This window comes from Pseudophryne corroboree, chromosome 2, assembly GCF_028390025.1.
Source record: "Pseudophryne corroboree isolate aPseCor3 chromosome 2, aPseCor3.hap2, whole genome shotgun sequence".
NCBI lineage: Eukaryota > Metazoa > Chordata > Amphibia > Anura > Myobatrachidae > Pseudophryne > Pseudophryne corroboree.
Window position 1 is genome coordinate 927,347,591 of NC_086445.1, and position 25,341 is coordinate 927,372,931.

General features: G+C 47.4%; 1 protein-coding gene across 3 annotated transcripts in view; it reads left to right on the plus strand.

Annotated features, from left to right (window-relative positions):
- Window positions 1–1,494, plus strand: part of HSF5 (heat shock transcription factor 5) — a 96,905-nt gene extending 95,411 nt beyond the window's left edge. For 2 of the 3 annotated variants that reach the window (XM_063956198.1, XM_063956197.1), the window contains one exon: window positions 1,279–1,494. In XM_063956198.1, coding sequence (XP_063812268.1) covers window positions 1,279–1,358 — 80 coding nt within the window. In that variant the 3' untranslated portion in view covers window positions 1,359–1,494. The remainder of the gene's footprint in view (window positions 1–1,278) is intronic. The other variant, XR_010241539.1, reaches the window with a different exon arrangement.
- Window positions 1,495–25,341: the final 23,847 nt, after the last annotated feature.

The window sequence follows — 25,341 nt, forward strand, 5'->3', positions numbered from 1 at the left end:
AATTATTTTTGCAGACAGAGGGGCTGTGTCAGTGACACGGAAGCTGCCTCCTTTATATACAGAGAGCTGGCACTGGCTGCAGCTAGGGGGAGCTCCAGAGCACAGCTTCTCCCGAGCCCTTCCAGTTAAGCAAGCCAGCTGAGTGAAGCTCTCTGTTCCTCCGTCAGGCTGATGATAGCCAAAAGGTAGGCACCGGCAGCACTGGTCTCAAGCTGCACTGTGGGGGGGGGGGGGAGGGGAGGTATAGTTGGGGGTGCCGGGGGGGATTTAATAAATGTTGGAAGCAATGTGTTTTGTGTGTGCATGTTTTAAGTGAGGTGTGTGTGTGTGTGTTTTTAAGGAAAGTTGTGTGTTCAAGTAAAAGAGGCATGTGTGTGTGTGTAAGTGAGAGGCATGTGTGTGAGAGGCATGTGTAAGTGAGAGGTGTGTGTGTGTGTGTGTGTGTGTGTGTGTGTGTGTAAGTGAGAAGCATGTGTGTGTGTGTGTAAGTGAGAGGTGTGTGTGTGTGTGTGTGTGTGTGTGTGTGTGTAAGTGAGAGGCATGTGTGTGTTTAAGTGAAAGCGGCGTGTGTGTTTTTAAGTGAAGGAGGCATATGTGTGAGTGAAAGAGGCATGTGTGTGTTTGAGTGAAAGGCGTTTGTGTGTTAAAGTGAAAGCGGCGTGTGTGTATGTTTAAGTGAAAGAGGCGTGTGTGCTTTTAAGTGAATGAGGTGTTTGTGTGTTTTTTATATATATCGGCACACCGCTGTGCCAAAGCATCTCCATGGAGACCCGTTGGCGGGTGAGGGAGCACTGTAGGTGTACTGTAAAGGTATTCTGATGTCTGTTTTATTGTAATGACTGACTGGGAGTGCCGTCCACTTTCTATGTGTATCTATATTACTATTGGGAAAGGTACCTGAGCACGCTACTACTGTTTACCCTGAGTGCCAGATAGTTACATGTGGAATGTGTGTGTATATGTAGGGGGGCACCAACATTTATCATGCCTCCGGGCGACTAGGACGAACTTACGCCACTGTAGCTGTGCCAATATATCGGTGTGCAGGGGAGTATCTCAGGTATTCAGACACCCTACCCTGCATGCGCGTGTGAAAGTGTGGAATAATATTTGCTAATTAATCGCCATCCACAAGGACAGATATAATTAGATTATCACAAGGACAGGTAGAATTATATTATGTATATGAAAGACGTCTGTACCTACTGATGTATTGGATTCCAACAACAATTTTCAGAGCAGTTAAACAACACAACTAATGTTTTTGTGTCTTCGCAGATCTCAGTCTCCTAGTAGATGTAGTATGCAGACAGGGGCAATTCACAAAGGAAGAAGAGTTAGGAGAGAGTAAGACATGAAGCCGTACTGTACTGTTACCTACAGTATAAGACAGTTAAAGTTGTAATTGATTTGAATTGCGTTTCTGGGACATGTGTTTGCTTTGGTTTTTTTCCTCCTCGTTCAAGTATTCATAGAAATAAACTGTACAACATATTTTTCTACTATTGTAGTTCTAATGACACAGGGTCAAAATACAAATATTGTAAATTAGTAGTATCAAGAACATATTTTATTCAATTACTAGTTGACATTAATAATTAAATTAACGTAAATTATTGTTTTTATTATATCTAAGGTATTTTTATATTTTTATTTATCTGTATTCTTCAAAAAACATAGCTTTTGCATGGTATATTAACGTTACATGTTATACAGTAGGTAATGCTATATCTCAATATTTACATAGCTGGAGTATTTCCTAAAATATAAACGCTGAATCAACTGTTTCAGTGTGTGAACTGATCTGATCTGTAGTAGTTTATCAATAGAACATTAATATACAATACTACATACTTTGCTTACATTAGCTATACTGGCTACCACACTGTCAATATAGGAATTCGATTAATATACCGGTTGTCGGGATCCTGACGTTCAGGAGACTGACACTGAATCCCGAAAACCGGTGAAATGCCGCCGACCGGAATCCCGACAAACGCAGGGTATTTCCACTTGGTTGGTGGGTCCACACTACCAGCGGAGTTGGAATATAACCTGTGGTGAGCGAAGCGAGCCACCAGGCCCAAAGCGCGAGGGGACCTGCCGCCTTGTTGCCGGGATTCCGACAGACAGGATGCCGCTGTCGGTATAGTGACAGCCGGGATCCCGCCTGCCGGTAAATCTTATGTATTCTAAAAATAAACTGTTAGGTTAATTGGCTACTGAGTAGGGAATATAGAATGTAGGCTCCACTAGGGCAATGGGCGCTATATAAATTACTAGTAATAATAAATACTACAGCATTGGTATCACGTCTGGAATGGTGATGTTGGCATTTGCAAGAGGGAGTAATGTTCTTCATAGTATTTGGGCTCCCCAACTTTTGTTAATATGGCCTTCATAGTCTTACAGGTAGAGTTCTAAAGCTTCTAAAAATGAAAAGTGGTGGTGTTGCCCATAGCAACCGATTAGATTATGCCTATAATTTACTAGGATGCAACAGAGGAATGATAGCTAGACTCTGATGGGTTACTATGGTTAGCACCACCACTTTTCATTTTTTGACGCTTTAGTAAATTATCCCATAGTCCGTCTCCAGTTTCACGCCATTATTAGAATATAGTAATCTGGTTCTTCAGTCACTGCGCACGGATTAGTCACAGAATGGTCCGTGTACATCAATGTGGGTGCCATTTTCTTTACAGGGCTGCTTAGTAGTCCTAGACTGGTCCTGCAACCAAGACCTAAGGGCCTGATTCAGAGATGGACACAGGTCACATTTCTGCTGCGTCTTTGGAGAGAAAAAGACGCCTCCTGGCGGCATCAGTCCTAAAACGCAGCATTGAATCATCTGCAAGACCATCGCCCATCGGAGTAACCCTGAGGTTACTCATATTGGCCCTCACAGCTCTGTAGACTAGGCCAGAAACACAGACCCGAGCCTTGGCACTCCATGTTTTCAGGAACGTTGCCAAGCTATGCCCAAACCCAGCCTCCAACAGCCATAGCCTATCACGAGGCTGCAGCTCAGGGGGGCTATGCGTGCCACAATGCTGGACCCGTTCTGCGTCGTGGCACACATCAGCAATATACGTAAACCATCAGGTACTGTATGCATACATCTCTGCATTAAGCTCTGCCTGGCAAAAATAGGAAACACAATACAACACAAATTTGTGTAAAGTGCTTAAAGATATACATGCTTATGGACAGTACAACATACTTTCTCTGACGTCCTAGTGGATGCTGGGACTCCGTAAGGACCATGGGGAATAGCGGCTCCGCAGGAGACAGGGCACAAGAATAAAAGCTTTAGGATCAGGTGGTGTGCACTGGCTCCTCCCCCTATGACCCTCCTCCAAGCCTCAGTTAGATTTTTGTGCCCGAACGAGAAGGGTGCAGGCTAGGTGGCTCTCCTGAGCTGCTTAGAATAAAAGTTTAATTTAGGTTTTTTATTTTCAGTGAGTCCTGCTGGCAACAGGCTCACTGCATCGTGGGACTAAGGGGAGAAGAAGCGAACTCACCTGCGTGCAGAGTGGATTGGGCTTCTTAGGCTACTGGACATTAGCTCCAGAGGGACGATCACAGGTACAGCCTGGATGGGTCACCGGAGCCGCGCCGCCGTCCCCCTTACAGAGCCAGAAGAGACGAAGAGGTCCGGTGAAATCGGCGGCAGAAGACAATCCTGTCTTCAGACTAAGGTAGCGCACAGCACCGCAGCTGTGCGCCATTGCTCTCAGCACACTTCACACTCCGGTCACTGAGGGTGCAGGGCGCTGGGGGGGGAGCGCCCTGAGACGCAATATAAATGATAAGACCTTAGGTGGCAAAAGAATACATCACATATAGCTCCTGGGCTATATGGATGTATTTTCTCTAACGTCCTAAGTGGATGCTGGGGACTCCGTCAGGACCATGGGGTTTAGCGGCTCCGCAGGAGACAGGGCACAATAATAAAAGCTTTAGGATCAGGTGGTGTGCACTGGCTCCTCCCCCTATGACCCTCCTCCAAGCCTCAGTTAGATTTTTGTGCCCGGCCGAGAAGGGTGCAATCTAGGTGGCTCTCCTGAGCTGCTTAGAATAAAAGTTTAAGTTAGGTTTTTTATTTTCAGTGAGTCCTGCTGGCAACAGGCTTACTGCTACGAGGGACTTAGGGGAGAGAAGTAAACTCACCTGCGTGCAGGATGGATTTGCTTCTTAGGCTACTGGACACCATTAGCTCCAGAGGGAGTCGGAACACAGGTCTCACCCTGGGGTTCGTCCCGGAGCCGTGCCGCCGACCCCCCTTGCAGATGCCGAAGTTGAAGAGGTCCAGAGGTCCAGAAACAGGCGGCAGAAGACTTTCAGTCTTCATAAGGTAGCGCACAGCACTGCAGCTGTGCGCCATTGTTGTCAGCACACTTCATACCAGCGGTCACTGAGGGTGCAGGGCGCTGGGGGGGGCGCCCTGGGCAGCAATGTATTATACCTTTTTTATGGCTAAAATACATCACATATAGCCCTTGAGGCTATATGGATGTATTTAACCCCTGCCAGATCTCACAAACTCCGGGAGAAGAGCCCACCGTTTTAGGGGGCGGGGCCTATTCTCCTCAGCACACGGCGCCATTTTCCTGCTCAGCTCTGCTGTGAGGAAGGCTCCCAGGCTCTCCCCTGCACTGCACTACAGAAACAGGGTTAAAACAGAGAGGGGGGGCACTTATTTGGCGATATGATTACATATGTGAAAATGCTATAAGGGAAAACACTTGTATAAGGGGTTGTCCCTGTATAATTATAGCGTTTTTGGTGTGTGCTGGCAAACTCTCCCTCTGTCTCCCCAAAGGGCTAGTGGGGTCCTGTCCTCTATCAGAGCATTCCCTGTGTGTGTGCTGTGTGTCGGTACGTGTGTGTCGACATGTAGGAGGACGATGTTGGTGAGGAGGCGGAGCAAATTGCCTGTATTGGTGATGTCACTCTCTAGGGAGTCGACACCGGAATGGATGGCTTATTTAGGAATTACGTGATAATGTCAACACGATGCAAGGTCGGTTGACGACATGAGACGGCCGGCAAACAAATTAGTACCTGTCCAGGCGTCTCAGACACCGTCAGGGGCTTGTAAAAACGCCCATTTACCTCAGTTGGTCGACACAGACACGGACACTGACTTCAGTGTCGACGGTGAAGAAACAAACGTATTTTCCTTTAGGGCCACACGTTACATGTTAAGGGCAATGAAGGAGGTGTTACATATTTCTGATACTACAAGTACCACAAATAAGGGTATTATGTAGGGTGGGAATAATCTACTTGTAGTTTTTCCTGAATCAGATAAATTAAAGTGTGTGATGATACGTGGGTTTCCTCCGATAGAAAATTATTGGAGGTATACCCTTTCCCGCCAGAAGTGAGGGCGAGTTGGGAAACACACCTTAGGGTGGATAAGGCGCTCACACGCTTATAAAAACAAGTGGCGTTACCGTCTCCAGATACGGCCGCCCTCAAAGAGCCAGCTGATAGGAAGCTGAAAAATATCCTAAAAAGTATATACACACATACTGGTGTTATACTACGACCAGCAATCGCCTCAGCCTGGATGTGCAGCGCTGGGGGGGCTTGGTCGGATTTCCTGACTGAAAATATTGATACCCTTGACAGGAACAATATTTTATTGACTATAGAGCATTTTAAGGATGCATTTCTATATATGCGAGATGCGCAGAGGGATATTTGCATTCTGGCATCAAGAGTAGATGTGATGTCCATATCTGCCAGACGATGTTTATAGACACGACAGTGGTCAGGTGATGCAGATTCCAGACGGCACATGGAAGTATTGCCGTATAAAGGGGCGGTCCATCGGACCTGGTGGCCATGGCAACAGCTGGAAAATCCACTTTTGTTACCCCAAGTCACATCTCAGCAGAAAAGGACACAGTCTTTTCAGTCTCAGTCCTTTCGTACCCATAAAGGCAGGCGGGCAAAAGGCCAGTCATATCTGCCCAGGGTTAGAGGAAAGGGAAGAAGACTGCAGCAGGCAGCCCATTCCCAGGAACAGAAGTCCTCCACAGCTTCTGCCAAGTCCGCAGCATGATGCTGGGGCCATACAAGCGGACTCAGGTGCGGTGGGGGGTCATCTCAAGAGTTTCAGCACGCAGTGGGCTCACTCGCAAGTGGACTCCTGGATCCTACACGTAGTATCCCAGGTGTACATTGGAAATTCGAGACGTCTTCCCCTCACAAGTTCCTGAAGTCTGCTTTACCAACGTCTCCCTCCGACAGGGAGGCAGTATTGGGAAAAAATTCACAGGCTGTATACCCAGCAGGTGATAATCAAAGTACCCCTCCTACAACAAGGGAAGGGGTATTATTCCACACTATATTGTGGTACTGAAGCCAAACGGCTCGGTGAGATCTAAAAGATTTGAACAATTACATACAAGGGTTCAAATCAAGATGGAGTCACTCAGAGCAGTGATAGCGAACCAGGACGATATGGTGTCACTGGATATCAGGGACGCTTACCTACATGTCCAAATTTTGCCCTTCTCACCAAGGGTATCTCAGGTTCGTGGTACAGAACTGTCACTATCAGTTCAGAAGCTGCCGTTTGGATTGTCCACGGCACCCCGGGTCTTTACCATGGTAATGGCCGAAATGATGATTCTTCCTAAAAGAAATATGGACGCTTTCCTGATAAGGGCAAGGTCCAGAGAACAGTTGGCGGTCGGAGTAGCACTATCTCAAGTAGTTCTACGACAGCACGAGTGGTTTCTAAATATTCCAAAATCGCAGCTTTTTCCGACGACACGTCTAATGTTCCTAGGAATGATTCTGGACACAGTCCAGAAAAGGATGTTTTCTCCCGGAGAAGAAGGCCAGGGAGTTATCCGAGCTAGTCAGGAACCTCCTAAAACCAGGAAAAGTATCAGTGCATCATTGCACAAGGGTCCTGTGAAAAATGGTGGTTTCTTACAAAGCGATCCCATTCGGTAGATTTCACGCAAGAACCTTTCAGTGGAATCTGCTGGGAAAATGGTCCGGATCGCATCTTCAGATGCATCAGCGGATAACCCTGTCTCCAAGGACAAGGGTGTTTTCTTCTGCGGTGGCTGCAGAGTGCTCATCTATGAAAGGGCCGCAGATTCGACATTCAGGACTGGGTCCTGGTGACCACGGATGCCAGCCTGAGTGGCTGGGGAGCAGTCACACAAGGAAAAAATTTCCAGGGAGTGTGATCAAGTCTGGAGACTTCTCTCCACATAAATATACTGGAGCTAAGGGCAATTTACAAGGCTCTAAGCTTAGCAAGACCTCTGCTTCAAGGTCAGCCGGTATTGATCCAGTGGGACAACATCACGGCAGTCGCCCACGTAAACAGACAGGGCGGCACATGAAGCAGGAGGGAAATGGCAGAAACTGCAAGGATTCTTCGCTGGGCGAAAAATCATGTGATAACACTCTCAGCAGTGTTAATTCAGTGAGTGGAAAACTGGGAAGCAGACTTCCTCAGCAGGCATAACCTCCACCCGGGAGAGTGGGGACTTCAGCGGGAAGTCTTCCACATGATGGTAAACCGTTGGGAAAAACCAAAGGTGGACATGATGGCGTCCCGCCTGAACAAAAAACTAGACAAATATTGCGCCAGGTCAAGGGACCCTCAGGCAATAGTGGTGGACGCTCTGGTAACACTGTGGGTGTACCAGTCAGGGTATGTGTTCCCTCCTATGCATCTCATACCAAAAGTACTGAGAATCATAAGAAGGAGATGAGTAAGAACGATACTCGTGGTTCCGGATGGGTCAAGAAGGACTTGGTACCCGGAACTTCAAGAGATGCTCACGGAAGAACCGTGGCCTCTACCTTTAAGAAAGGACCTGCTCCAGCAGGGGCCTTGTCTGTTCCAAGACTTACCGCGGCTGCGTTTGACGGCATGGCAGTTGAACGCCGGATCCTGAAAGGGCATTCCAGATGAAGTCATCCCTACCCTGGTCGAAGCCAGGAAGGATGTAACCGCAAAACATTTTCACCGCATTTGGCGAAAATATGTTGCGTGGTGTGAGGCCAAGAAGGTCCCTACAGAGGAATTCCAACTGGGTCGTTTCCTACATTTCCTGAAAACAGGGCTGTCTATGGACCTAAAATTAGGGTCCATTAAGGTTCAAATTTCGACCCTGTCGAATTTCTTCCAGAAAGAACTGGCTTCAGTGCCTGAAGTTCAGACGTTTGTAAAAGGGGTACTGCATATACAGCCTCCTTTTGTGCCCCCAGTGGCACCTTGGGATCTCAATGTTGTTTTGAGTTTCCTAAAGTCACATTGGTTTGATCCACTCACCACTGTGGAATTAAAATATTTCACATGGAAGGTGAAGATTCTATTAGCCCTGGCTTCAGCCAGGCGTGTGTCAGAATGGGCGGCTTTATCATATAAAAGCCCTTACTTAATTTTTCATTCTGACAGGGCAGAATTGAGGACTCATCCTCAATTTCTCCTTAAGGTGTTTTCTGTTTTTCACATGAACCAACCTATTGTGGTACCTGCGGCTACTAGGGACTTGGAGGACTCCAAGTTACTTGACGTTGTCAGGGCCCTGAAAATATATGTTTCCAGGACGACTGGAGTCAGAAAATCTGACTCGCTGTTTAGCCTGTATGCACCCAACAAGATGGGTGTTCCTGCTTCTAAGTAGACGATTGCTCGCTGGATTTGTAGTACAATTCAGCTTGCACATTCTGTGGCAGGCTTACCACAGCCAAAATCAGTAAAAGCCCATTCCACAAGGAAGTGGGCTCATCTTGGGCGGCTGCCCGAGGGGTCTCGGCTTTACAGCTTTGCCGAGCTGCTACTTGGTCAGGGGCACACCCTGACTGAGGAGGACCTGGAGTTCTCTCATTCGGTGCTGCAGAGTCATCCGCACTCTCCCGCCCGTTTGGGAGCTTTGGTATAATCCCCATGGTCCTGACGGAGTCCCCAGCATCCACTTAGGACGTTAGAGAAAATAAGAATTTACTTACCGATAATTCTATTTCTCGTAGTCCGTAGTGGATGCTGGGCGCCCATCCCAAGTGCGGATTGTCTGCAATACTTGTACATAGTTATTGTTACAAAAATCGGGTTATTCTTGTTGTGAGCCATCTTTTCAGAGGCTCCTTCGTTGTTATCATACTGTTAACTGGGTTCAGATCACAGGTTGTACGGTGTGATTGGTGTGGCTGGTATGAGTCTTACCCGGGATTCAATATCCTTCCTTATTATGCACGCTCGTCCGGGCACAGTATCCTAACTGAGGCTTGGAGGAGGGTCATAGGGGGAGGAGCCAGTGCACACCACCTGATCCTAAAGCTTTTATTATTGTGCCCTGTCTCCTGCGGAGCCGCTAAACCCCATGGTCCTGACGGAGTCCCCAGCATCCACTACGGACTACGAGAAATAGAATTATCGGTAAGTAAATTCTTATTTTAACCCCTGCCATTTTTACACAAAAGAGCGGGAGATAAGGACGTCGTGAAGGGGCGGAGCCTATCTCCTCAGCACACAAGCGCCATTTTCCCTCACAGTTCCGCTGGAAGGACGGCTCCCTGACTCTCCCCTGCAGTCCTGCTTCAGAATCAGGGTAAAAAAGGGAAGGGGGGGCACTATTGGCAGCAAATGACAATATAAACAGCAGCTATAAGGGAATAACACTTATATAAGGTTATCCCTGTATATATATATAGCGCTGGGTGTGTGCTGGCAGACTCTCCCTCTGTCTCTCCAAAGGGCTCGTGGGGTCCTGTCCTCTATCAGAGCATTCCCGGTGTGTGTGCTGTGTGTCGGTACGTGTGTGTCGACATGTATGAGGAGGAAAATGATGTGGAGGCGGAGCAATTGCCTGCGTTAGTGATGTCACCCCCTAGGGAGTCGACACCTGACTGGATGATCGTATTTAAACAATTAAGTGATAATGTCAGCACTTTGCAAAAAACTGTTGACGACATGAGACAGCCGGCAAATCAATTAGTGCCTGTCCAGGCGTCTCAGACACCGTCAGGGGCCCTAAAACGCCCGTTACCTCAGTGGGTCGACACAGACCCAGACACAGATACTGAGTCTAGTGTCGACGGTGATGAGTCGAACGTAATGTCCAGTAGGGCCACACGTTACATGATCACGGCAATGAAGGAGGCATTGCACATTTCTAACACTACAAATACCACTAAGAAGGGTATTATGTGGGGGGTGAAAAAACTACCAATAGTTTTTCCTGAGTCAGATGAATTGAATGAGGTGTGTGATAAAGCGTGGGTTTCTCCCGACAAAAAACTGCTAATTTCTATTAAATTATTGGCACTATATCCTTTCCCATCAGAGGTTAGGACACGTTGGGAAACACCCCCTAGGGTAGATAAGGCGCTCACACGTTTATCTAAACAAGTAGCGTTACCGTCTCCTGATACGGCCACCCTCAAAGAACCAGCTGATAGAAGGCTGGAAAATATCCTAAAAAGTATATACACACATACTGGTGTTATACTGCGACCAGCAATCGCTTCAGCCTGGATGTGCAGTGCTGGAGTCGCGTGGTCGGATTCCCTGACTGAAAATATTGATACCCTGGATAGGGACAATATATTGTTAACTATAGAGCATTTGAAGGATGCATTACTATATATGCGTGATGCACAGAGGGATATTTGCACCCTGGCATCAAGAGTAAGTGCTATGTCCATCTCTGCCAGAAGAACGTTATGGACGCGTCAGTGGTCAGGGGATGCGGATTCCAAACGACATATGGAAGTATTGCCGTATAAAGGGGAGGAGTTATTTGGGGCTGGTCTTTCGGACCTGGTGGCCACGGCAACGGCTGGAAAGTCCACCTTCTTACCCCAGGTCACTTCACATCAGCAGAAAAATACACCGTCTTTTCAAACTCAGTCCTTTCGTTCCCATAAATACAAGCGAGCAAAAGGCCACTCTTTTCTGCCCCGGGGCAGAGGAAGGGGAAAAAGACTGCACCATGCAGCCGCTTCCCAGGAGCAGAAGCCTTCCCCTGCTTCTGCCAAGTCTTCAGCATGACGCTGGGGCTTTACAAGCAGACTCAGACTTGGTGGGGGCCCGTCTCAAGAATTTCAACGCGCAGTGGGCTCACTCGCAAGTGGATCCCTGGATTCTACAGGTAGTATCGCAGGGGTACAAACTGGAATTCGAGGCGTTTCCCCCTCGCCGGTTCCTGAAGTCTGCTCTGCCAAAGTCTCCCTCCGACAGGGAGGCAGTTCTGGAAGCCATTCACAAGCTGTATTCCCAGCAGGTGATAATCAAGGTACCCCTCCTACAACAGGGAAAGGGGTATTATTCCACGCTGTTTGTGGTACCGAAGCCGGACGGCTCGGTGAGACCAATTTTAAATCTGAAATCCTTGAACACTTACATAAAAAGGTTCAAATTCAAGATGGAGTCACTCAGAGCGGTGATAGCGAACCTGGAAGAAGGGGACTATATGGTGTCTCTGGACATCAAAGATGCTTATCTCCACGTCCCAATCTACCCTTCTCACCAAGGGTATCTCAGGTTTGTAGTACAAGACTGTCATTATCAGTTTCAGACGCTGCCGTTTGGGTTGTCCACGGCACCTCGGGTCTTTACCAAGGTAATGGCCGAAATGATGATTCTTCTTCGAAGAAAAGGCATCTTAATTATCCCTTACTTGGACGATCTCCTGATAAGGGCAAGGTCAAGGGAACAGTTAGAAGTCGGAGTAGCACTATCTCAGGTAGTGTTACGTCAGCACGGGTGGATCCTAAATATTCCAAAATCGCAGCTGATTCCAACGACACGTCTTCTGTTCCTAGGAATGATTCTGGACACACTCCAGAAGAAGGTGTTTCTCCCGGAGGAGAAGGCCAAGGAGTTATCCGAGCTAGTCAGGAACCTCCTAAAACCAGGCCAGGTGTCAGTGCATCAGTGCACGAGGGTCCTGGGAAAAATGGTGGCTTCTTACGAAGCAATTCCATTCGGAAGATTCCATGCAAGAACGTTTCAGTGGGATCTACTGGACAAATGGTCCGGATCGCATCTTCAGATGCATCAGCGGATAACCCTGTCACCAAGGACAAGGGTGTCCCTCCTGTGGTGGTTGCAGAGTGCTCATCTTCTAGAGGGCCGCAGATTCGGCATTCAGGATTGGATCCTGGTGACCACGGATGCAAGCCTGAGAGGCTGGGGAGCAGTCACACAGGGAAGAAACTTCCAGGGCTTGTGGTCAAGCATGGAAACATCTCTTCATATAAACATTCTGGAACTACGGGCCATTTACAGTGCCCTAAGTCAAGCGAAACCCCTGCTTCAGGGTCAGGCGGTATTGATCCAATCGGACAACATCACGTCAGTCGCCCACGTAAACAGACAGGGCGGCACGAGAAGCAGGAGGGCAATGGCAGAAGCTGCAAGGATTCTTCGCTGGGCGGAAAATCATGTGATAGCACTGTCAGCAGTGTTCATTCCGGGAGTGGACAACTGGGAAGCAGACTTCCTCAGCAGACACGACCTTCACCCGGGGGAGTGGGGACTTCATCAAGGTGGACATGATGGCGTCCCGTCTAAACAAAAAACTAGACAGATATTGCGCCAGGTCAAGGGACCCTCAGGCAATAGCGGTGGACGCTCTGGTAACACCGTGGGTGTACCAGTCAGTGTATGTGTTCCCTCCTCTGCCTCTCATACCAAAAGTACTGAGAATCATAAGAAGAAGAGGAGTAAGAACTATACTCGTGGTTCCGGATTGGCCGAGAAGGACTTGGTATCCGGAACTTCAGGAGATGCTCACGGACGAACCATGGCCTCTACCTCTAAGAAAGGACCTGCTCCAGCAGGGGCCTTGTCTGTTCCAAGACTTACCGCGGCTGCGTTGACGGCATGGCGGTTGAACGCCGGATCCTGAAGGAAAAAGGCATTCCGGATGAAGTCATCCCTACCCTGGTCAAGGCCAGGAAGGATGTAACCGCAAAACATTATCACCGCATTTGGCGAAAATATGTTGCGTGGTGTGAGGCCAGGAAGGCCCCTACAGAGGAATTTCAACTGGGTCGTTTCCTCCATTTGCTGCAAACAGGACTGTCTATGGGCCTAAAATTAGGGTCCATTAAGGTTCAAATTTCGGCCCTGTCGATTTTCTTCCAAAAAGAACTGGCTTCAGTACCTGAAGTTCAGACATTTGTAAAAGGGGTACTGCATATACAGCCTCCTTTTGTGCCCCCAGTGGCACCTTGGGATCTCAATGTTGTGTTGAGTTTCCTAAAGTCACATTGGTTTGAACCACTCACCACTGTGGACTTGAAATATCTCACATGGAAGGTGACGATGCTGTTAGCCCTGGCTTCAGCCAGGCGTGTGTCAGAATTGGCGGCTTTATCATATAAAAGCCCTTACTTAATATTTAATTCTGACAGGGCAGAATTGAGGACTCGTCCTCAATTTCTACCTAAGGTGGTTTCTGCATTTCACATGAACCAACCTATTGTGGTACCTGCGGCTACTAAGGACTTGGAGGACTCCAAGTTGCTTGACGTGGTCAGGGCCCTGAAAATATATGTTTCCAGGACGGCTGGAGTCAGAAAATCTGACTCGCTGTTTATCCTGTATGCACCCAACAAATTGGGTGCTCCTGCTTCTAAGTAGACGATTGCTCGTTGGATTTGTAGTACAATTCAGCTTGCACATTCGGTGGCAGGCCTGCCACAGCCAAAATCGGTAAAAGCCCATTCCACAAGGAAAGTGGGTTCATCTTGGGCGGCTGCCCGAGGGGTCTCGGCTTTACAACTTTGCCGAGCAGCTACTTGGTCAGGGGCAAACACGTTTGCTAAATTCTACAAATTTGATACCCTGGCTGAGGAGGATCTGGAGTTCTCTCATTCGGTGCTGCAGAGTCATCCGCACTCTCCCGCCCGTTTGGGAGCTTTGGTATAATCCCCATGGTCCTTACGGAGTCCCAGCATCCACTAGGACGTCAGAGAAAATAAGATTTTACTTACCGATAAATCTATTTCTCGTAGTCCGTAGTGGATGCTGGGCGCCCATCCCAAGTGCGGATTGTCTGCAATACTTGTATATAGTTATTGTTACAAAAATTCGGGTTATTATTGTTGGGAGCCATCTTTTCAGAGGCTCTTTTTCGTTCTATCATACTGTTCACTGGGTTCAGATCACGAGTTGTACGGTGTGATTGGTGTGGCTGGTATGAGTCTTACCCGGGATTCAATATCCTTCCTTATTATGTACGCTCGTCCGGGCACAGTATTCTAACTGAGGCTTGGAGGAGAGTCATAGGGGGAGGAGCCAGTGCACACCACCTGATCCTAAAGCTTTTATTCTTGTGCCCTGTCTCCTGCAGAGCCGCTATTCCCCATGGTCCTTACGGAGTCCCAGCATCCACTACGGACTACGAGAAATAGATTTATCGGTAAGTAAAATCTTATTTTTTCATTAGAAACCATTTGTATATGAAATAATTAACAAAGCCAATATTAATTAATTCATACCTCCCAACATCTAGAGGGTTCAAAATGGGACTCCAGGCGTGGCGAAGAAAGGGGACGTGGCCTATTGAAAAGGGGGCGTGGCTTCATGTGAATGAGGCTATCGTGAGCCACGCCTCCCATTTCTTGACATTGGGGTCACGGCCAGCGCTATCAGCTGCTGGCCATGCCCCCAGTCCCTCTGGCTCATTGGAATTGCACAGCGTCTATTCAACGCTGCTCTGCTGGCAGCGATGATAGGGAGCCACACAACTGCCCCCTCCCCATCGCGGTACACTGCGGCCCGCGGGAGGGACAGCGGGACAAACCCCAAAAAACGGGAGTGTTCCGCGAAAATCGGGACAGTTGGGAGGTATGATTAATTTACATTGTAAAAAGTAGATTACACATATATGGACTTAGTGTTTGACTGCTGCTATGGAACACATTAACAACACCAGGTGTGAGTCAATACAGCATCAGTGTCTCAAAGTCTCATGATTACATTTATATGTTGTCTCTAGGAAGTCTCATCCATAAACTAAAGTGGGGGTTATTGTTATCCCAAATTATAGACGAAATGAGTCGGAAAAGTAAGGAAGACAGATCACACTAAGCATGCCTGGGCTGGTTGATTTGTTAACATTTCCAAAAAAGCTTTTTCATGTAGCAATACGCTGTGTTGATTCACCGTTCCCCTTATCAGAGGAACATCTGCAGTAGTTAAACAGAAGGGAAAGCTGATTCTTTCACAATGGTCATCACATTCATATACCTAGCCATCATACTGTATAATTGCAACCACACAATGCAGAGAGTTCTAGGGCTTTACAGCTATAAATACAAGTTTGTTATTCTAGTATATGTACTATGGCGTCACTACCAAATTAGAAAACATTTGCATTCATCAATACACATTAATATAAATAACAACTTGCTAGAATGTTTAAGTTCAATTTGAAGCCGTCTCCAAACCCTAGTTCCAGTTTCCTGGTTTACCAACCTGGCGAATACCCAATGGCATCTGCAGTATAATCAGTTCCGGCAGGCTGGTAGGAAAATCTGCAGGACTTGTAGACTAATGCTTTTTTTCTGAAGCCTTATATAGAGCAAGAACAGGACTGAAGAATAATTGATAATATAGTAAGTAGTGGCATATCTATAATGGATGCAGTGTGGCCCTCATTCAGATGTGGTTGGAAGTGCTGATGGAGATTTCCTGGCCTGGTAGCTCCTGCGGCGGTTGGCTTGTGCAACCCCGTGGGTCATGCAGCTGGCCGGTGGTGTCGTAGATGATCCAGTACGGCTTAATAGGACACTTAATGCTGCATTACCATATTAGTGCTATAGCTACTGCATTCAAGTAAGCAGCAGTGATAGCAACTCCAGCCACACCTGAATTAGGGCCTATGGAGGTCATTCCGAGTTGATCACTCGCTAGCAGTTTTTAGCAGCCGTGTAAACGCTATGCCGCCGCTCACTGGGAGTGTATTTTAGCTTAGCAGAAGTGTGAACGGTTGTATCGCAGAGCGGCTACAAACATTTTTTGTGTAGTTTCAGAGTAGCTCAAAACCTACTCAGCGCTTGCGATCACTGCAGACTATTCAGTTCCGGATTTGAAGTCACAAAACCGCCCAGTGTTCGCCCAGCCACGCCTGTGTTTTTCCGCACACTCCCTGAAAATGGTCAGTTGCCACCCAGAAACGCCCACTTCATGCCAATCACTCTGCGGCAAGCAGTGCGACTGAAATGCATCGCTAGACCCTGTGCGAAACGACATCGTTTCGTTGTGCCCGTATGTCGCACGTGCGCATTGCGCCGCATGCGCAGAACTGCCGATTTTTAGCCTGATCGCTGGGCTGCAAACAAATTCAGCTAGCGATCAACTCGGAATGACCCCCTATATGCGCTACATATGAGCAGACTGAGTCCAGATGGGCCGACAAGGCACACCCGGCACACTTGTTCTTCAATACATACTCTCTGAAATCCCTTTTCGCAAGTGGCTGCGCTGCACAAATCACCGGGAAAATGGTGCTGCAGCCATTTTCCCATTGTTTTGTGAATGCACAGCATTAAAACCACCATTAAAAAATGGCCTCCATACCATTTATTCCAGAGACCTGCATAGTGGACTGGAAATGGACTAAGGGGCTGATTTGGGAGTGAAGCAAAAATAACTTTGCACTTTGGTAAAACCATGTTGTACTCAGGGGCGCACATCTAGAGAGGAGAAGGTCCGTGCCCAGACTCTATCTGGGCCACCTCCTCTTTAGCCGGCAGTGCCGTAGCTCTGGGCACTAGGGGACCAAACAAGTTGTGGGAGTGAAAGTTAAAGCCAGGAACATTCTCTACAAAACTAAAAAAAAAAAACATGTTTCTAGGATAAACCGTTCTAATTTCATAGCGGAAAACCCTCGATTTTTTTAGAAAAATAGCTGTTTTTTTATAATTTGGGGCTGTTGAGGCTGGTCTTAACATTATCCGATTGAGCTGAAACTTTGACAATCTAATTTCTCTAACGTCCTAGTGGATGCTGGGGACTCCGTAAGGACCATGGGGAATAGACGGGCTCCGCAGGAAACAGGGCACTTTAAGAAAGGATTGCACGCGAGTCCTGGGAAAGATGGTGGCATCATACGAGGCCATTCCCTTCGGCAGGTTCCATGCGAGGACCTTTCAATGGGATCTGTTGGACAAGTGGTCCGGATCACATCTACAAATGCATCGGCTGATCACCCTGTCCCCCAGGGCCAGGGTGTCTCTCCTGTGGTGGCTGCAGAGTGCTCACCTTCTCGAGGGCCGCAGATTCGGCATTCAGGACTGGGTCCTGGTGACCACGGATGCAAGCCTCCGAGGGTGGGGAGCAGTCACACAGGGAAGAAATTTCCAAGGTCTGTGGTCAAGTCAGGAGACTTGCCTTCACATCAACATCCTGGAACTAAGGGCCATATACAACGCCCTACGTCAAGCGGAGACCCTGCTTCGCGACCGATCGGTGCTGATTGAGTCAGACAACATCACCGCAGTGGCTTATGTAAACCGCCAAGGCGGCACAAGGAGCAGGGTGGCGATGGCGGAAGCCACCAGAATTCTTCGCTGGGCGGAGAATCACGTAAGAGCACTGTCAGCAGTGTTCATTCCGGGAGTGGACAACTGGAAAGCAGACTTCCTCAGCAGGCACGACCTCCACCCGGGGGGAGTGGGGACTTCATCAAGAAGTCTTCACGCTGATTGCAAGTCGGTGGGAACTGCCACAAGTAGACATGATGGCATCCCGCCTCAACAAAAAGCTACAGAGGTATTGCGCCAGGTCAAGAGACCCTCAGGCGATAGCTGTAGACGCACTAGTGACACCGTGGGTGTTCCAGTCGGTCTATGTATTTCCTCCTCTTCCTCTCATACCCAAGGTGCTGAGAATCATAAGAAGAAGAGGAGTGAGAACAATACTCATTGTTCCGGATTGGCCAAGAAGGACTTGGTATCTAGAGCTGCAAGTAATGCTCACAGAGGACCCATGGCCTCTGCCTCTAAGACAGGACTTGTTGCAACAGGGGCCCTGTCTGTTCCAAGACTTACCGCGGCTGCGTTTGACGGCATGGCGGTTGAACGCCGGATCCTAGCAGAAAAAGGCATTCCGGATGAGGTTATTCCTACGCTGATAAAGGCTAGGAAGGACGTGACGGCTAAACATTATCACCGTATATGGCGAAAATATGTTGCTTGGTGTGAGGACAGGAATGCCCCTACGGAGGAATTCCAGCTGGGCCGTTTCCTTCACTTCCTACAGTCGGGAGTGACTTTGGGCCTAAAATTGGGTTCCATTAAGGTCCAGATTTCGGCCCTATCCATTTTCTTTCAAAAAGAACTGGCTTCTCTTCCTGAAGTTCAGACGTTTGTAAAAGGAGTGCTGCATATTTTGTGCCTCCAGTGGCACCTTGGGATCTTAACGTGGTGTTGAGTTTCCTGAAGTCACACTGGTTTGAGCCACTTAAAACCGTGGAGTTAAAATTTCTCACGTGGAAGGTGGTCATGCTATTAGCCTTGGCTTCAGCTAGGCGTGTGTCAGAATTAGCGGCTTTGTCACATAAAAGCCCCTATCTGGTTTTCCATATGGACAGGGCAGAATTGCGGACCCGTCCACAATTTCTGCCGAAAGTGGTGTCATCTTTTCATATGAACCAACCTATTGTGGTGCCTGTGGCTACTCGTGACTTGGAGGATTCCGAGTTACTAGATGTGGTCAGGGCTTTGAAGGTTTATGTAGCCAGAACGGCTAGAGTCAGGAAAACTGAGTCGCTGTTTATCCTGTATGCATCCAACAAGCTGGGTGCTCCTGCTTCAAAGCAAACTATTGCTCGCTGGATCTGTAACACGATTCAGCAGGCTCATTCTGCGGCTGGATTGCCGCTGCCAAAATCAGTAAAAGCCCATTCCACAAGGAAGGTGGGCTCTTCTTGGGCGGCTGCCCGAGGGGTCTCGGCATTACAGCTTTGCCGAGCAGCTACTTGGTCAGGTTCAAACACTTTTGCAAAGTTCTATAAGTTTGATACCCTGGCTGAGGAGGACCTTGTGTTTGCTCATTCGGTGCTGCAGAGTCATCCGCACTCTCCCGCCCGTTTGGGAGCTTTGGTATAATCCCCATGGTCCTTACGGAGTCCCCAGCATCCACTAGGACGTTAGAGAAAATAAGATTTTACTTACCGGTAAATCTATTTCTCGTAGTCCGTAGTGGATGCTGGGCGCCCGTCCCAAGTGCGGACTTCTTCTGCAATGTTGTATATAGTTATTGCTTACATAAGGGTTATGTTATGGTTGCATCAGGGTTGATCTGATGCTCTATTGTTGTTCATACTGTTAACTGGGTAAGTTTATCACAAGTTATACGGTGTGATTGGTGTGGCTGGTATGAGTCTTGCCCTGGATTCCAAAATCCTTTCCTTGTACTGTCAGCTCTTCCGGGCACAGTTTCTTTAACTGAGGTCTGGAGGAGGGACATAGAGGGAGGAGCCAGAGCACACCAGTATCCAAATTATTTCTTAAAGTGCCCTGTCTCCTGCGGAGCCCGTCTATTCCCCATGGTCCTTACGGAGTCCCCAGCATCCACTACGGACTACGAGAAATAGATTTACCGGTAAGTAAAATCTTATTTTTACACCAATTGGCAACTTTTTAGTTGTTCCCAAAAAAAATATTTCCCCCTATGTCTTGCAACCACCCTAGTGTGCTGCAATGACAGCAGCTAACGGGCTGAACTGTTGTTTTAGACACAGGTCTGGTAGCCCCCTGGTTCATTTTGACGGTGAGCTCCTCCACTGTAGCGTTTCATATCAATGGTACGTGGTGCTCCGTCGTTTTCATGTCGGTTATTCGCAGTGGTGCCATTTCTCCAGTCATAGTACACCGTCACCAAAGCAGCACGCAAACACTTCACACACTGTGCTGTGTCAGACATACTGCCACCCCTGGCCCAAAAGCTAATAATCATCCCTTTTTGCAACTCTAATAAATGGTCCCTTTTGCCCATGAGAACGAGTGATATGTATGTAGGCGGTCTATCGCACACCTTATATACCCACCAAGCCAGCGCACAACACGTGACGTACTTCATGGGCTACGCGCTGCCGACATCAAATGTAGGAGGTGGTCATAATAATGTGACTCGATCGTGTATATGTCCGTCACCGGTATAACCTTATATACAAACCTTTGGATCTCACTAAGGGAGGAATTCAATTAGATGCTGGGGAGATTCGCCTGACATTGCCGCGCTTTCCAGTGGCAGGGATCTCTTTCAAAAGTGCCCACTGCCCCTTAGGTAAATTCGGCATTTGGTCGACCAGGCAAAGAGAGCAAATTGAGGTGCCTTAGCCAGGGTTCAAATGCTGCGGCAACGGCTAATTCGCCCCCTTCACATCTAATTGAATTCCCCTTAATACTCTGCTCCATCTATCTCACTCCACTACAATTCAGTGTTAAACCACGCGGTTTTCAATAACTTGGAAAGTAGTAACTTGTACAGTAAAATTGTTTCTTTTTGTTGCCATTCAGTCTTATAATTCACTGATCAGTGATTTTGTCATCCTCTAAGCTGCGCAGTTATGGGAATTCCTTTATATAGCATAAAGCTGTCTAACTATATTTTGTACCATTGCCTATATTTCTTATCATCCTTCACTTCTGCTGCTTATATTTTCAGCGCGTTAAGAAATATCCTGACCTATCTTCAATATTACCCCTACGCTATTCCATACATTTACTGCATCCTCCTTAGGATATTGGGGGTCATTCCGAGTTGATCGCACCAAGCAAGTTTTTGCTGCTGGTGCGATCAACTAATCTCCGCCTATGGGGGAGTGTATTTTAGCATAGCAGGGCTGCGATCGCTTGTGCTGCCCTGCTATGCTAAAAAAGTGTCACGTAGGACAAGACTAGCCCTGCAGTTACTTACCCTGTGCGACGATCTCAGCGATGATGGTGCCGGCTTTGATGTCAGACATCCGCCTGCGTTTTCCTTACCACTTCCCGAAAAACAGCCGGCAACAGACAGGTGACGCCCCGGAACGCCTTCCTTCTGTCAGTCTTCTTGCGGTCGCCGCCGCGACCGCTTTCTTCATTTCCAGCGTCTTTGCCCGGCGACCCCTATCGCCGGGCAACGCCGCGCATGCGCATTCAAGAAACGTTCGCACCGCAGCGAAGAACCGCTGTGTGCGGACGGGTCGGAATGACCCACATTGTCCTTCACAGCTTTTAGTTACAGCATTTGGTTATATCTATCTAATTGGATTTACTCAACCCCCGTAAGTGATTTATGATATAGCACTCATCCCTTTATAAGGTAAGTGAGGCAGGTGTAAAATGACCATTACAGTAGATGGAGTTCAACAAATCTTGCTCTTTCAACCTCAGTTTAGATTTGGCTGCCATAAAACCAGTGCACATTTCGTTGTTACGCTTGATCATAGCTATAAAGATTTCTGAGGGTCTAAAAAGAAGTAACCAATCAGCACATTTTATGTGCATAAAACAAAAGTTTGGAGTTTCTTACTAGGCGCAATACGAAGCAGCCACACTGCTGATCTAAGTGATACACCAATCACTTTACACAATGTGAACAATAGAAATTCGATCAGACAGAAACGGCGCTAGGTATAGGAAGAAAAATATCTACTCCCCTGTTTAAATGATTTCCTTGTTATCTTCACAGGTGAGGGTTCGATAACATGAAAGAGAAAACAAGTACAAGAAAATAGTGTAATCCTGTTACAATATTCCACAGTATTTCAACAAATCTTGATAGATTCCTGGAGCTCTACCACCACCATTCCTATATATATTATTACCGGGGTTGCCCCCTGCACAAAACACTCACAATCGAGTGCTGGTTTAATAAGCTTAAAAGTGGTATATTCCTGTGATGATATTCCACAATATTTCAGTACTTCTTAACAAGTTTCTGGAATTATCCCACCACCTGTGTAAACTGTTTTTGGGGTTGCCCCCTTACACAGAACACTCACAAAAAAAAGCTTTTTAAAGGCCTTTCATTATATATTTCCTTGATTGAAATCACCATACAGGTAGATATATCGGGGTTCCCCCCTCTACAGTCGACTCACTGTGGTCCACTTGTTTTGATTGCGTATAATATACACTTCGGGCGTCCTTCTCATTAGGGAGGAAAAAATGTCTCACCGCTTTTCCGGACAGGTACACCATGGAAAGAAGAAGTCCCACTGACGCGTTTCGATCCTGTAGATCCTTGAAAAAGATCCTCTACAGGATCGAAACGCGTCGGTGGGACTTCTTCTTTCCATGGTGTACCTGTCCGGAAAAGCGGTGAGACATTTTTTCCTCCTTTGGATCCATTTAACATCTAGGGAAATAAGTCTCTCCTGACTGGACACAAAGAGTCACCTTTTTATGTAAATTTTAATTGTTTTATGGATTGTCTTGTATGTTTTGGAGACTATTCCAACATTGTGGAATAAAATTTGTCATTTTTATACAATCTGGTGGTGATCGCCCTCTTTAAAAAACGGAGTTGATGTGGAACTAATGAGGAGGACGCCCGAAGTGTATATTATACGCAATCAAAACAAGTGGACCACAGTGAGTCGAATGTAGAGGGGGGAACCCCGATATATCTACCTGTATGGTGATTTCAATCAAGGAAATATATAATGAAAGGCCTTTAAAAAGCTTTTTTGTGAGTGTTCTGTGTAAGGGGGCAACCCCAAAAACAGTTTACACAGGTGGTGGGATAATTCCAGAAACTTGTCAAGGAGTACTGAAATATTGTGGAATATCATCACAGGAATATACCACTTTTAAGCTTATTAAACCAGCACTCGATTGTGAGTGTTTTGTGCAGGGGGCAACCCCGGTAATAATATATATAGGAATGGTGGTGGTAGAGCTCCAGGAATCTATCAAGATTTGTTGAAATACTGTGGAATATTGTAACAGGATTACACTATTTTCTTGTACTTGTTTTCTCTTTCATGTTATCGAACCCTCACCTGTGAAGATAACAAGGAACTCATTTGAACAGGGGAGTAGATATTTTTCTTCCTATACCTAGCGCCGTTTCTGTCTGATCGAATTTCTATTGTTCACATTTTATGTGCAGTAGAATTAGCCAATCGTTGGACAATTGTATGATTGACAATGGCTCATACATATAATTTTAGCAGGTCATCAAATTGCCATGTAATTAAATACTGTATATGTAGCAAACTACATTTGTCCAGTAGTTTAGGTACGATGCTAATAAACTTCATTGCATATTGGCAAATCACAATGTGGGTGTACATCTTTATCTTTTCTGCTGCGGGGTACACTGGGCTCCACAAGGAATAGACATAGGGGTGTAGAGTAGGATCTTGATCCGAGGCATCAACAGGCTGAAAAGCTTTGACTGTTCCCAGAATGCATAGCACCGCCTCCTCTATAACCCCGCCTCCCTGCACAGGAGCTCAGTTTTGTAGTTGGTGCCGCAGATAGCAGGCACATAACAGAGGGGCTGCTCCAGGCAGCCCTAAGTAGAGCTTTTTTTAAGAAAAAGTGAAGACTACAAGGGCAGCAGCGGTGTGTAAATGTCAGAGACATTCACTGCTGCAGCTCCAGCTCTCCCCAGCGGCGCTGTACACTCCCGAGCCCTGGTTGCCGGGTAACTACAACAGGAGGCTCTGGTTTTCTTCATGGTCAGGCACACACGACGGGGGCTCTCCTGGATCGCGTGGCCGCGCTTCGGGAGGTGGTAGGTGGGTCCCGCTTGCGGGACCCGTACTTTATCGCAATCCGGCGCGGTCAGTGGGAGGCGGGCCGCGCACGCTGGCGGTGGACACTGTGGCAGTACAGGCGATCCCACTAGATCACCAGGACATGGGCGCAGGTCAGGTTTTCTCTCTAAACCATTTTAATAGCAGCCCACAGTACCCGGTGGTTTTGCCAGCAGGGGGATAAGGCTTAGACCTGAAGCCCCTCCCCCAGCCCCAGGGCGCCATTTCCCGCCCTGGAGCTGCATATCTGTCTCTCCCTCACTCTCTGTCAGTGTCTGGGCGCAATTTCTCTCAGCTTCACTGTTCCTGGGACTGCTTGGGCAAATCCTCCTGTGTAAAGCCGCCTGGTTGTCAGTGCTGTGACTTTACATGACACTTAAGTATTCTACCTCCTTTTAGACAGTGTTAGTTAAGAAAGAGTGCATTTAGTCAGGGTTTTCTAGTACAATTACCCCTGTGATATACATCCAGTTCTTACTGTGCAGTGTTATATCTATTGACTACATAGCTATATATATATATATAAGCTAGTCCAGTGCAGTATTATTGTAATAACCTCTGTGTGTGCATAAGCTAGCTGAGTGGTGTCCATTTCGTGTATCTCACTCAACTTGCTATCCCTATATTCTATAACCTGAGGGGGCTTGGTGTGTCTGGTTTTATATTATATAGGATTTTCACACAAGATATATTTAATACGTATTTTTCTCTGTGATTTTAGTCACCATATCTCTCCTTTATCTCTGCTAGTGCTGATTACACTGCGCAGGGGTTTGGGTAAGAGGTATTGTGCTGCTGCCAATTGTACTGTGTTACCTGATACTGCAAGTTACATCATGTCTGCTTCTGAGGGTAACGGTTCTGCCGGTGTTGCTGAAGCCACAGATCCCTATGCGGAGAATATAGCAGCTGTGGGCTCTGGTTCTGGAGGCTCCTTGCCCCCCAGTGGGACTGTGGCAATGGAGGTACTTAATGACCCACCGTGGGCCGCTTTTTCCACACTTCTACATACGCTAGTTAATAAACTAACACCCCCTATGGGACCCCCTATGCCGGTACAACCGTATGTGGTCCCTGCAGCTAACCCGCCGTGGGCGGACGACTTATCTGCTCAATTGAAGAAGTTGGGCAGTCCCTGACTACTAAAATGTCTGACCCTCACTTGCCCAAGCCCAAGGGGTCCTCTAAGTGAGCTCTTATCTTCTCGCAATCCACTGCTGTCACTGACACCTCATCTGATGAAGACGGAACTTACACTGACCCCACAGATTCTGACACAGATACTGCTTATGGGGAGGGTAGTTCACATGTGGATGTTCCTGATCTTTTGGAGGCTATTAAGTTGATTTTACAGATTACGGATGATCCCGAGCCATCCGTCCCTCCTAAGAAACCAGATAGGTTCAAGCGTCAGAAGGTGGTTAAACAAGTTTTACCTCACTCTGACCACCTAGTGGATATACGTCAGGAACCCTGGGAAAACCCGGGTAAGAAGTTTGTGCCTCAAAAGAAGATGCTGGCTCACTATCCCCTCGCGCCAGAGCTGTCTAAAAATTGGGAAACGCCTCCTCCAGTAGACTCACAT